This window comes from Schistocerca nitens, chromosome 4 (genome assembly GCF_023898315.1).
Source record: "Schistocerca nitens isolate TAMUIC-IGC-003100 chromosome 4, iqSchNite1.1, whole genome shotgun sequence".
In the NCBI taxonomy this organism is placed as follows: domain Eukaryota; kingdom Metazoa; phylum Arthropoda; class Insecta; order Orthoptera; family Acrididae; genus Schistocerca; species Schistocerca nitens.
The window spans coordinates 741,847,514-741,862,292 of NC_064617.1; the positions used below are offsets into that span (position 1 = coordinate 741,847,514).

The 14,779-nt window shown below is 46.1% G+C and overlaps 1 protein-coding gene across 1 annotated transcript in view; it reads right to left on the bottom strand.

Annotated features, from left to right (window-relative positions):
- The window catches only part of LOC126252985 (ATP-dependent translocase ABCB1-like), a 209,928-nt gene that overhangs the window by 44,758 nt on the left and 150,391 nt on the right, over window positions 1-14,779 (bottom strand). The window contains exon 17 of the mRNA XM_049954013.1: window positions 4,034-4,237. Within this exon, the coding sequence (XP_049809970.1) occupies window positions 4,034-4,237 (204 nt within the window). The remainder of the gene's footprint in view (window positions 1-4,033; window positions 4,238-14,779) is intronic.

Here is a 14,779-nt window from a genome sequence, read left to right on the forward strand (position 1 = left end):
TTTATTGTGATTTCATTCCCCTGCCCCATATGGGCAGGGGAGGGCTGTCAGCAGCACAATCCGCCGCTCTTCAGCCGAGTGACATGACAACTAAAACAAGAATAAAATAATACATACATCAGGAGGTAAAAAAGGGGAACATAAAACAGAGTAAGGGGAGAAAATGGAGGTAAAAATACACTGATGTGTAGACGTTCATTGGGGACAGTTAAAAAAGTCACTAGAAAGTTAAAAAACACAGCTGGCGATTCTTAAAACACAGAGAAGTCACTGGATGCGCAGGCACAGGTTAAAAGTCGGCCACAGGATTAAAAACACTCCGAAACAACACACTTAAAACCCACTTGGAGCACACACGACGAAGAATAAAACTACCAGGTGGGACCTGCCGAGGGAAAGGTCAGAGAGGATGGAAAAGGAGGGGAGAGCATGGGGCAGCTGGGGAAGCGGCGGGATGAAGAGAGGAGGGGCAACCGTGGGTTCACGAAGAGGCAGGAGACACATGGGGTGGGAGAGGAAAAGGGAAGACAGGGCAGGAGGGAGCGCAGAGACACTGAAAGAAGGCACAAGAGATGGAGGGGGAGTAGGAGGGGAAATCCGCTCAGAAGGAGGGAGGGGGAGGAGAGGGAGCCCTGAGGAGGAGGCAGGAAGAGGGGGTTAGAGTTGGTAGGAAGGGTAGATGTCAGGGCGAAGCTCATCATCCGGGAGTGGTAGACGGTGGAAGTTGTGTTGGGAAAGGAGATGGAGGGTGTGGAGATGGAGAGAGGGAGGGACACAACGGTAAAGGCGCGGCAACTGGTCGGGAGTGGAGAGGAAGGGAGACACCAGGGGGTGAGGGGGATCAAGGCGACGGACAATATATAGTGTGCGGATGTGTTCAAGGAAAAGGAGAAGGTGGGGGAAGGGGATGAGGTCATAGAGGATGCGCGTGGGGGACGGAAGGCGGATGCGGAAGGCGAGGCAGAGTGCATGGCGTTCGAGGATTTGGAGGGCGTTATAGAACTGGGGAGGGGCGGAAATCCAAGCGATGCTGGCATAACAAAGGATGGGGCGGATCATGGATTTGTAGGTGTGGAGGATGGTGGAAGGATGCAGACCCCATGTCCGGCCGGACAGGAGTTTCAGGAGGCGGAGGCGGTTGTGAGCTTTGTTTTGGATGGTAAGGAGATGGGGAGTCCAGGTGAGGTGGCGGTCGAGGGTGAGGCCAAGGTATTTGAGGGTAGGAGTGAGGTGGATAGGACGGCCATAAATGGTGAGGTAGAAATCATGGAGGCGGAAGGAGCGGGTGGTGCGGCCTATGATGATCGCCTGGGTCTTGGAGGGATTAACACGGAGGAACCACTGGTTGCACCAAGCGGTGAATTGGTCAAGGTGGGTTTGGAGAGTACGTTGGGACCGTTGAAGGGTAGGATAAAGGGCTAGGAAGGCAGTGTCATCAGCGAACTGGAGAAGATGAACAGGAGGGGGAGGTTTGGGCATATCAGCAGTGTACAGGAGATAGAGGAGAGGGGAAAGGACAGAACCTTGGGGCACGCCGGCAGAGGGGTAGAAAGTACGGGAGTTGGAATTGTGGATAGTCACATAGGATGGACGATGGGAGAGGAAGGAAGCAACGAGACGGACGAAGTTGATGGGGAGAGCATAGGTCTGGAGTTTGAAAAGGAGCCCGGGATGCCAGACACGGTCATAGGCGTTCTGGAGGTCAAGGGAAGCAAAGATAGCAGAGTGACGGGAGTTAAGTTGGAGGGAAAGAAGATGGGTAAGGTTAAGGAGCTGGTCGTCAGCAGAGAAGGAAGGCCGGAAGCCACATTGGGTAAGAGGAAGGAGGCGGTGCTGGTTAAGGTGGCGGTGGATATGGCGAGAGAGGATGGCCTCAAAGACCTTACTGAACACGGAGGTGAGGCAGATGGGACGATAGGAAGAGGTAGCAGAGGGGGGTTTGTTAGGCTTAGGGAAGCTGCTAAATGAACACACTTGGTTCCTTAAATAGCTGCACGAGAAAACGTCCGATTAGCACAAGGCTGTCGGAACATGAAAGATACATCCGCCTGAAACAACACACTAAGTCAGCAGTGGCGGAACACCGAGACGAGTGCGGGAAACCAATATTTTTTCAAGAAGCCCGCGTCCTGGCGAAACAGCCTCTCACTTTCAAAAGAAAGATTAGAGAGGCGATAGAAATAGCCAAAAGACCCGCCAACATGAATAGAGAGGACGGGTACAAGCTTCCGAGGTCTTGGCTGCCTGCAATAGCAGGGCTACGGAGCGGCGGCAGAGCCGTGGCGGCCCATGCAGACACGCGGAGAGCCGCAGTAGTGGTCGCGAGCACACAAAGCAATGGCACGCCGCAGCCGGCTTCTGGACAGCATGGAAACAATGTGACGTCACAGCCATCACCTGTTCGCTATTCATCCGTCTCCTCCAATGGGGTGGATTAATATAAAGACCAATAGAAAACAGCTATATCAGCCAATGACAGATAATAAAGGAAACACCAATAAAGCATACCTTTCACCCCTCCTCCTCCTCCTTTTACAGCCAATCAAGTAACGACACGGTTTTCTCGTGCAGCTATTTAAGGAACCAAGTGTGTTCATTTAGCAGTTAACGTAAGGCCCTGATGAAGGCTAGCTGCAACGCTGGCCGAAACGTTGGCGCATTTTAAATTATGACGATGCGGTCTGATACCCTGAAAAATTTTATTGAAGAAGACAACGGCCGCGGAAGCCTACGCTTACAGTAATTTCTTTGTTATTTGACGAAGAGGATTATAAATTTATTTATGGTCACGTGGTTGACCTTGGAAAGTATAGCAATGGGGGATTTTTTCATGGTCATATTTAGCAACAAAAGTATAAGTAGATACCTGGAATATACCAGACCCAAAAGAATTACAGGGACGACCGTTCGACTGCTTCCCGTGTTTGTTGGAGACGGAGCTATTCCATTAAAAACCTACTTGACGAGATCTTATCCAAGTACTCCAAGTACAAAATTAGATGAGCAATCGAAAAAGCCGTGCGCCTACAGACGTAACGAGGTCAAAGAGTTTGAGAAGGCGCTTTTGGAATATAGTGCTAGAACTTAAGGCTTAACTATCGCAAGATCTCAGTCCAGAGCACGTAGAGACTGCCTCTTGGGTCTTGCCCAGTTTTCCCAGACATAGTGTTGTTTGACAGTCAAGAGACCGAAGAGATACAATTACTAGACCTTCTTCGTATAGGAGAAAATTTCGTAAATAATGTTATTCAGATACGGGAAATATTCAAAGATTGTTTCACTTTCTCACAAGGTAATGTGGTCTGGCAAAACGACGTAGTAAATAGGGGAAACGTCGAAGAGAAAGTAAATAGTAAAAGAATGTAATAATATGAATGTCGTTATAAGGAATAAAGGCCTAATCATCCGTTTGTAATGTGTAGGTATTCGTACGCCATGTTCACTCCCATTTTCTTGGCAGTTTATGCCCAGATGGTATTTTCTTTCTGGTACCATTAATATAATAATAATTTTGAAGGTCATATAGCTGTGGATATCCGCTTACACATACAGTTAACTTTTCCTTGTCTACGACCACTTTGGTAAACAAACTTTCGTTTAGCACATTAAAAGAGCTGCGACTTGAGTGACGTGTTGTATCGCGACACTTGCTATACCGCACTACCGACAGCGGAACCACGCGACACCGGACGGCGCGTTATAGCTGGCCAGTTGGTCAGCTTTACCTCGCAATGTTCCACCACTCAGTTGCACTGCAGCGGAATGCGTTCTGTCTCATCAAATCTCACGTAAACAATATTTGGTATTGGTGTCCCGTGCCGCTCTGCTGCAGCTCAGTTCAGCTCAGTGCAGTTTCGTCTTTAGCTTTACAGAGCTACATACAATACACTCTTCGGCATACAGTCGCGAGAGATTTGTAGACATGTCCCTTACGATGAGCACTTTTTTTCCTGCAAAGGTATACTGTGGTGCTGAAAACTAAAAGTGCTATTTTACTATAACAGTAAAACAAGAGGTGGCGTGAGGTAAGCACCTTGGTGGCCTTCTCGAGCGATTTCCGCATGCGCTCATCCCCCGCCTTCTCCACGTGGGCGTCGTAGTATTCGGACGCCATCTGGACGGGCATGAAGGCGATCGTCAACAGTCCTAGTCTCCACTCGTAGTACAGGCACAGTCCAACAGAGAGCACCAGCGTCGCAAGCGCCTGCACCACTGAGTTGATTGGCTGGCCTGTAGCCTGCAAAACAGAATTTATTTGCTTGCTTGTTCAACTGCGTAAAAGCAAATATATATTTATCATTCAACACGAAATTAGGCAAGAAGGCGAAACATGAAACTTCTGGTGTTTCTTATTACTCTATGACTGTCTCTGTTTTGACTGTTGATTTATGAAAGTCACCAAATGTGCACTCCTAATCGATGTTAACACAGTCGCAATGGGATTCATGTAGCACCCTGAGCAATATCCTTTTACAGCTTCGGCTTTGGTCAAAAAATATTTTGATGCGTGCTGACGGTACCAACGAACCAATTGCATCAAACTGACACTATTAAGTTAATATGTGGATACCTAGCAAGAGTAAACGAGGAATGACGACACATTCATTTATGAGAAGATCCAGTCAATATAATGAACTTTGCTGTTTATCAGATCATAATAATTCACAGCCAACAGATTTAAGAATTTTTTCACTGGTGATTAATTCAAACGTTCTGTGGTCCATAGCATGCCATCGCTTAACACCTCATAGAATAGTAAATGTTCCTCGTGTTTTCCTTAAATACTATATCAACTATGGCATCAAGTGTGATACCATTTCACTGGCTTTCTCCAGTTGTTAATGGAAGGACAGGTTTCCATTAGACGTTGATAGTGGTTGAGTAGGATCCACCCATTGAGCCACACAGATTTGGAGAAATGCAAGTTAAATACACTACTGGCCATTAAAATAGCTACACCACGAAGATGACGTGCTACAGACGCGAAATTTAACCGACAGGAAGAAGATGCTGTGATATGCAAATGATTAGCTTTTCAGAGCATTAACACAAGGTTGGCGCCTGTTGCGACACCTACAACGTGCTGACATGAGGAAAGTTTCCAACCGATTACTCATACACAAACAACAGTTGACCGGCGTTGCCTGGTGAAACGTTGTTGTGATGCCTCGTGTAAGGAGGAGAAATGCATGCCATCACGTTTCCGACTTTGATAAAGGTCGAATTGTAGCCTATCGCGATTGCGGTTTATCGTATCGCGACATTGCTGCTCGCGTTGGTCGAGATCCCATGATTGTTAGCAGAATATGGAATCGGGGGGTTCAGGAGGGTAACACGGAACGCCGTGCTAGATCCCAACGGCCTCGTATCACTAGCAGTCGAGATGACAGGCATCTTATACGCATGGCTGTAACGGATCGTACAGCTACGTCTCGATCCCTGAGTCAACAGTTGGGGACGTTTGCAAGATAACAACCATCTGCACCAACAGTTCGACGACGTTTCAAGCAGCATGAACTGTCAGCTCGGAGACCATGGCTGCGGTTACCCTTGACGCTGCACCACAGACAGGAGGGCCTGCGATGGTGTGCTCGACGACGAACTTGGGTGCACCAATGGCAAAACGTCATTTTTTTGGATGAATCCAGGTCTGTTTACAGCATCGTGATGGTCGCATCCGTGTTTGGCGACATCGCGGTGACCGTACATTGGAACCGTGTATTCGTCATCGCCATACTGGCCTATCACCCGCCGTGATGCTATGGTGTGCCATTGGTTACACGTTTTGGTCACCTCTTGTTCGCATTGACGGTACTTTAAACAGTGGACGTTACATTTCAGATGTGTTACGACCCGTGGCTCTACCCTTCATTCGATCGCTGCGAAACCCTACATTTCAGCAGGATAATGCACGACCGCATGTTGCAGGTCTTGTACCGGCCTTTCTGGATACAGAAAATTTTCTACTGCTGTCCTGGCCAGCACATTCTCCAGATCTCTCACCAACTGAAAACGTCTGGTCAATGGTAGCCGAGCAAGTGGCTCCTCACAATACGCCAATCACTACTCTTGATGAACAGTGGTATCGTGTTGAAGCTGCATGGGCAGCTGTACCTGTACACACCATCCAAGCTCTGTTTGACTCAATGCCCAGGCGTATCAATGCCGTTATTACGGCCAGAGGTGGTTGTTCTGGGTACTGATTTCTCAGGATCTATGCACTCAAATTGAGTGAAAATGTAATCACATGTCAGTTCTAGTATAATATATTTGTCCAATTAATACTCGTTTATCATCTACATTTCTTCTCGGTGCAGCAGTTTTAATGCCAGTAGTGTAACTCTTCTGTGTTATCTTGTTCTCTAATCATTTCCGCTCCTGTCCAGCATTCCTATGACGACAGTTGAAAGGCCACTCTGTAGCCCACCTCGTCCTACTGTCGTGTACGAAGTTGTACACAACCTCAAAAAATGCTACAAATTCGTTTCGGAATGACTGGATCATTTTTAACAGTTGTGTGCTAATTTCAACAAATATCTCAGTCATTCATCAGGAAGTCTAACATTGTTCGAGTTGGGCAATCTACCAGCGTGTGAATAAATTATGTGTTTTAGAAAAATACTGAAGAAAGATTGGAAAAATCTTATTGACACTCTTGGGCAGAAAAAACGATACAGTAAGAATGGAGCTGTTCATTATGAGTTCTAGAAATGACGCATGACACACAAATTTGGTCCATATTTACGTGGTAATGATTCTTTACCCCCCACCCCCCACCCCTTCCACGTCCATTGAACCATGGACCTTGCCGTTGGTGGAGAGGCTTGCGTGCCTCAACGATACAGATAGCCGTATCGTAGGTGCAACCACAACGGAGGGATATCTGTTGAGAGGCCAGACAAACGTATGGTTTCTCAAGAGGGGCAGCAGCCTTTTCAGTAGTTGCAGGGGCAACAGTCTCGATGATTGACTGATCTGGCCCTGTAACACTAACCAAAACGGCCTTGCTGTTTTGGTACTGCGAACGGCTGAAAGCAAGGGGAAACTACAGCCGTAATTTTTACCGAGGGCATGCAGCTTTACTGTATGATTAAATGATGATGGCGTCCTCTTGGGTAAAATATTCCGGAGGTAAAATACTCCCCCATTCGGATCTCCGGGCGGGGACTACTCAAGAGGACATCGTTATCACGAGAAAGAGAACTGGCGTTCTACGGATCGGAGCGTGGAATGTCAGATCCCTTAATCGGGCAGGTAGGTAAGAAAATTTAAAAAGGTAAATGGATAGGTTAAAGATAAATATAGTGGGAATTAGTGAAGTTCGGTGGCAGGAGGAACAAGACTTTTGGTCAGGTGAATACAGGGTTATAAATACAATTTAATAGTCATGGGTGACCGGAATTCGACAGTAGGAAAAGGAAGAGAAGGAAACGTAGTAGGTGAATATGGATTGGGGGGAAGAAATGAAAGAGGAAGCCGCCTTGTAGAATTTTGCACAGAGCATAACTTAATCACAGCTAACACTTGGTTCAAGAATCATGAAAGACGGTTGTATACGTGGAAGAACCCTGGAGATACTAAAAGCTTTCAGACAGATTATATAATGGTAAGACAGAGATTTAGGAACCAGATTTTAAATTGTAAGACATTTCCAGGGTCAGATGTGGACTCTGACCACAATCTATTGGTTATGAACTGTAGATTAAAACTGAAGAAACTGAAAAAAGGTGGGAATTTAAGGAGATGGGACCTGGGTAAACTGACTAAACCAGATGTTGTACAGAGTTTCAGGGAGAGCATAAGGGAACAATTGACAGGAAGGGCGGAAAGAAATACAGTAGAAGAAGTATGGGTAGCTCTGAGGAATGAAATAGTGAAGGCAGCAGAGGATCAAGTAGGTAAAAAGACAAGGGCTAGTAGAAATTCTTGGGTAACAGAAGAGATACTGAATTTATTTGATGAAAGGAGAAAATACAAAAATGTAGCAAGTGAAGCAGGCAAAAAGGAATACAAACGTCTCAAAAACGACAGGAAGTGCAAAATGGCTAAGCAGGGATGGCTATTGGACAAACGTAAGGATGTAGAGGCTTATCTCACGAGGGGTAAGATAGATACTGCCTACAGGAAAATTAAAGAGACCTTTGGAGAAAAGAGAACCACTTGCATGAATATCAAGAGCTCAGATGGAAACCCAGTTCTAAGCAAAGAAGGGAAAGCAGAAAGGTGGAAGGAGTATATAGAGGGCCTATACAGGGGCGATGTACTTGAGGACAGTATTATGGAAATGGAAGAGGAGGCAGACGAAGATGAAATGGAGATATGATACTGCGTGAAAGACCGAAGTCGAAACAAGGCCCCGGGAGTAGACAAAATTCCATTAGAACTACTGACAGCCTTGGGAGAGCCAGTCATGACAAAACCCTACCATCTGGTAAGCAAGACGTATGAGACAGGCTGACTTCAAGAAGAATATAATAATTCCAATCCCAAAGAAAGCAGGTGTTGACAGATTTGAAATGTACCGAACTATCAGTTTAATTAGTAACAGCTGCAAAATACTAACGCGAATTCTTTACAGACGAATGGAAAAACTGGTAGAAGCCGACCTCGGGAAAGATCAGTTTGGATTCCGTAGAAATGTTGGAACACGTGAAGCAATACTGACCCTACGACTTATCTCAGAAAGTAGATTAAGGAAAGGCAAACATACGTTTCTAGCATTTTTAGACTTAGAGGAAGCTTTCGACAATGTTGACTGGAATACTCTCTTTCAAGTTCTAAAGATGGCAGGGGTAAAATACAGGCAGCGAAAGGCTATTTACAAATTGTACAGGAACCAGATGGCAGTTAGAAGAGTCGAGGTACATGAAAGGGAAGCAGTGGTTGGGAAGGGAGTGAGACAGGGTTGTATCCTCTCCCACATGCTATTCAATCTGTTGATTGAGCAAGCAGTAAAGGAAACGAAAGAAAAGTTCGCAGTAGGTATTAAAATCAATGGAGAAGAAATAAAAACTTTGAGGTTCGCCTATGACAGTGTAATTCTTTCAGAGACAGCAAAGGACTTGGAAGAGCAGTTGAACGGAATGGACAGTGCCTTGAGAGGAGGGTATAAGATGAACATCAAACATGATTGTCGAAGTAGAGACGATATAAAATGGAGACTGGCAATTGCAAGGAAAGCGTTTCTGAAGAAGAGAAATTTGTTAATATCGAGTATTGATTTAAGTGTCAGGAAGTCGTTTCTGAAAGTATATGTGTGGAGTGTAGCCATGTATGGAAGTGAAACATGGACGATAAATGGTTTGGACAAGAAGAGAATAGAAGCTTTCGAAATGTGGTGCTACAGAAGAATGCCGAAGATTAGATGGGTAGATCACATAACTAATGAGGAGGTATTGAATAGAATTCGGGAGAAGAGGAGCTCGTGGCACAACTTGACTAGAAGAAGGAATCGGTTGGTAGGACATGTTGTGAGACATCGAGGGATCGCGAATTTAGTATTGGGGGGCAGCGTGGAGGGTAAAAATCGTAGAGGGAGACCAAGAGATGAATACACTAAGCAGATTCAGAAGGATGTAGGCTGCAGTAGGTACTGGAAGATGAAGGAGCTTGCACAGGATAGATTAGCATGGAGAGCTGCACCAAACCAGTCTCAGGTCTGAAGACCACAACTACAAAAACAACAACAGAAAAATCGTGGAGAAAGATTGGAAAAATCTTATTGACACTGTTGGGCATAAAAAAAGAAACAGAAATAGTGGGGCTTTTCATTATGAGTTCAAGGAATGGCTCCTGACACACAAGTTTAGTCCATATTTACGTAGTAAGGATGAAATCTTCAGCTGATTTATATCTCTTCTTTTATTTATAAATGCAGCAGAAGGCGTCATTCCTATTTATAAATATGTAACAAGAGCTGTTGTCCCAAGACAGAAAGAAAGCAGGTTACTTGCACAGTGGGTGCCAGGTGAGGCAGCTTGGGCTAATGCCAACCAGAGATCTGAAATGTACGAGACACTTTCTGCGCCGCATGTTGGTGAAGCACTGCCTTGACAGATTCGAGGCGAACACCCTGCAGTCTTCCTCAGATAGTTTTAAGGCAGGTACTAGGTAAAAAATTATTTTTTCGTTACTTATAGTGTATATCAAGATTGTGGTGAAGCGCCCATTATTTTCTCAATGGTCATATTCCTTGTGACATTTTGATTGAAGCATGACACTGCACGAAATTCTAAAAGGTTGCAATGAAAGATAGGCATCGCTATGATTTTGCATTTGCAGCAAAAATGGTTCAAATGGCTCTCAGCACTATGGGACTTAACATCTGAGGTCATCAGTTCCCTACAACTTCGAACTATTTAAACCTAACTAACCTAAGGACATCACACGCATCCATGCCGAGGCAGAATACGAACCGTAGCGGTCGCACGGTTCCAGACTGAAGCGCCTAGAACCGCTCGGCCAAACCGGCCGGCGCATTTGTAGCATATTACATCATAAGTTACTGTGTATGAAAATTAGCTAACATACTGAATTTTACTTTAGACTTGGGAGGAGGTCTCCAATCTCGAGGAAATGGAAGCTATGCAATGTACTGAGATGCGATCGCATACCCCAGCTACAAAGCCACAATAAAATATTCGTAACATTCGTAATGTCCCGTACACAGTTTGAGATATCGGAACGTGATTTTGGCAAATAATACCACGCAAAGAGCAAGTACACTCCTGGAAATGGAAAAAAGAACACACTGACACCGGTGTGTCAGACCCACCATACTTGCTCCGGACACTGTGAGAGGGCTGTACAAGCAATGATCACACGCACGGCACAGCGGACACACCAGGAACCGCGGTGTTGGCCGTCGAATGGCGCTAGCTGCGCAGCATTTGTGCACCGCCGCCGTCAGTGTCAGCCAGTTTGCCGTGGCATACGGAGCTCCATCGCAGTCTTTAACACTGGTAGCATGCCGCGACAGCGTGGACGTGAACCGTATGTGCAGTTGACGGACTTTGAGCGAGGGCGTATAGTGGGCATGCGGGAGGCCGGGTGGACGTACCGCCGAATTGCTCAACACGTGGGGCGTGAGGTCTCCACAGTACATCGATGTTGTCGCCAGTGGTCGGCGGAAGGTGCACGTGCCCGTCGACCCGGGACCGGACCGCAGCGACGCACGGATGCACGCCAAGACCGTAGGATCCTACGCAGTGCCGTAGGGGACCGCACCGCCACTTCCCAGCAAATTAGGGACACTGTTGCTCCTGGGGTATCGGCGAGGACCATTCGCAACCGTCTCCATGAAGCTGGGCTACAGTCCCGCACACCGTTAGGCCGTCTTCCGCTCACGCCCCAACATCGTGCAGCCCGCCTCCAGTGGTGTCGCGACAGGCTTGAATGGAGGGACGAATGGAGACGTGTCGTCTTCAGCGATGAGAGTCGCTTCTGCCTTGGTGCCAATGATGGTCGTATGCGTGTTTGGCGCCGTGCAGGTGAGCGCCACAATCAGGACTGCATACGACCGAGGCACACAGGGCCAACACCCGGCATCATGGAGTGGGGAGCGATCTCCTACACTGGCCGTACACCACTGGTGATCGTCGAGGGGACACTGAATAGTGCACGGTACATCCAAACCGTCATCGAACCCATCGTTCTACCATTCCTAGACCGGCAAGGGAACTTGCTGTTCCAACAGGACAATGCACGTCCGCATGTATCCCGTGCCACCCAATGTGCTCTAGAAGGTGTAAGTCAACTACCCTGGCCAGCAAGATCTCCGGATCTGTCCCCCATTGAGCATGTTTGGGACTGGATGAAGCGTCGTCTCACGCGGTCTGCACGTCCAGCACGAACGCTGGTCCACCTGAGGCGCCAGGTGGAAATGGCATGGCAAGCCGTTCCACAGGACTACATCCAGCATCTCTACGATCGTCGCCATGGGAGAATAGCAGCCTGCATTGCTGCGAAAGGTGGATATACACTGTACTAGTGCCGACATTGTGCATGCTCTGTTGCCTGTGTCTATGTGCCTGTGGTTCTGTCAGTGTGATCATGTGATGTATCTGACGCCAGGAATGTGTCAATAAAGTTTCCCCTTCCTGGGACAATGAATTCACGGTGTTCTTATTTCAATTTCCAGGAGTGTATTTTGCCATATGGTTAATATGCAGAACTTCATTATCCACATTGTGTTTCAAGTATCTGTAGATTTCTGAATGAAACAGTGTAATTGCTAAAGGGCTATCGGCAGTTGCTGAAACAAGAATTTCTGTGGGTATAGCAGCAACCTAAGTGAAGAAATTATATGTTTCTTTTTATGACGTGGATATGCGTTAGGATTCAGTGACATTTGCATCTACACTAGCATGTTAGTGAGGTGACATTGTGTAAACTCGGCTGTGTTCTAGCAGGAGAAGCAAATTTTAATATGGCTACAAAAAGTGTAGACGAGTGTGACCAAGACTGCAGGGCTAACGAAGCGTGCCTCACCTCCTACTCGTAACGGCTCTGCTGCAACTTGACTGGCAGACTAACCAACGTTCCTTGTGAATACCCGTGGACGCATAGAGCTGAGCGGGATAGCGTGAGTTTTCTGTAGTGTTGGGTATAAGAAGTGACTTGGAACTTACGCGATAGTTAGTGATACTGTGTTGAGCGTTCTTTAGGTCTTCGTTACAAGGTCGACATTCACACACAGAAATACGAGGACATGATAAAAAATCTCGACGTAGCGGAAATGAATGAGATTTCTTAGGTAAAACATTTACTTTTTTTCCAACATACTCCTTTTCTAGATATATGTCCCTCGTTCAACTTTTTCCGTTGGGAACATTCGATCTCTGGAGTGTTATACTGTAAAGCATGTTAGATAGCCATCTAAGGCAGTCATAAACTTCTCATACAAATCTAATCGTCTTCGAAAGACAAATTTTCTTAGATATGTCATACTTCCTGTCCCAGAGTATTTCCATTGCCGAAGCATTTTATGAGAACGTATACTGTAATTATTTTTACGTTTGCAATTCTAGCGTCTTCTCGCTTATTTTATCGTCAGGTTAGCCCAGAAGACTAATTTCATGTTCCCTTTTGCTAATAATCAACAAAAATAGTTGAGTTCATCTTGTAAAGTACTGTTGATAATCTCTCCAGACGAAGAAATTAGTTTCACCCTGTTTAGTTTAATGGCCCGTCGGCCATCATATCTTCCGCTCTCCGCTGCTTTCATTGTGATTTAGTTTGTTATAAGAATACAGTGTATGTTCTTTCGGACACGTCTGAAAGAACAGACACCAATGATGACCTGCAGCGGTGTAGAACGAAATTAGAATTATATTAATACCTTCAGCTGCTGACGGGCATGGATCTATACCAACGGGGACACGTGAAAATGTGTGTCCCGACCGGGACTCGAACCCGGGATCTCCTGCTTATATCGCAGACACTCTATCCATCTGAGCGACCGAAGGCACAGAGGATAGTGCGACTGCAATGACTATCTCGCGCACACCACCCGCGAGACCCACATTCTCACTTTGTATGTCCACACACTACAATCGTAGTGTCCCACACCAAAACACTCATTATTCGTGGAAGACATTCTTACCAAGTCCCGTAAGAGTCCGGGGAACATGTGTGCATCCACACAGAAGAAGAAGGTCATGGCCGGTGTTGCCAGAACTATATACTTATATGGATATGGTGTCTGTTCTTTCGGACACGTCTGAAAGAACAGACACCAATGATGACCTGCAGCGGTGTAGAACGAAATTAGAATTATATTAATACCTTCAGCTGCTGACGGGCATGGATCTATACCAACGGGGACACGTGAAAATGTGTGTCCCGACCGGGACTCGAACCCGGGATCTCCTGCTTATATCGCAGACACTCTATCCATCTGAGCGACCGAAGGCACAGAGGATAGTGCGACTGCAATGACTATCTCGCGCACACCACCCGCGAGACCCACATTCTCACTTTGTATGTCCACACACTACAATCGTAGTGTCCCACACCAAAACACTCATTATTCGTGGAAGACATTCTTACCAAGTCCCGTAAGAGTCCGGGGAACATGTGTGCATCCACACAGAAGAAGAAGGTCATGGCCGGTATTGCCAGAACTGTATACTTATATGGATATGGTGTCTGTTCTTTCGGACAAGTCTGAAAGAACAGACACCACTGATGACCTGCGTCTGCCTTGTTAGCAGGAGTTCCCGGGTTCGGGTCCCCGTCGGGGCACATATTTTCACCTGTCCTCATTGATATATATCAACGCCCGTCGGGAGCTGAAGGTATTAATATAATTCTAATTTCATTTAGTTTCTGATGCAAGGCTTTGTGCCCCAAGCAGGCCAAAAAATTAAAGGAAAACGTGGGATTGTTCTTAACACGCTCTAGACTTATTGAGAATTTTTTTTCTCAGTTTCTCATGGCTATCGTTCAACAAAGGCAATATTTTCTCGTAATTACTTCCTCATAAATGTTTCGCATCCTTCCCTGTGAAATGCGTACATTACCATGTGTTTCATACGCCGTTAATCATCGATCGTTCTGTACGGATGTTATCTTTTTCAAGAATAGTACGAACAAGTTTGAATTCTGCTGGCTACTTATTAACTATGGAAAGTCAAGATACCTCATAAATCTTCACCAATTCTGAATGCACTTCCTTAGGTGATAAATCATCCTAAGCAAACGATGAATCACGTATGGTACACTGGTTTATCATTAGAATGTAACCCATACAAATTAACTACTGGAAAAATCACATAAA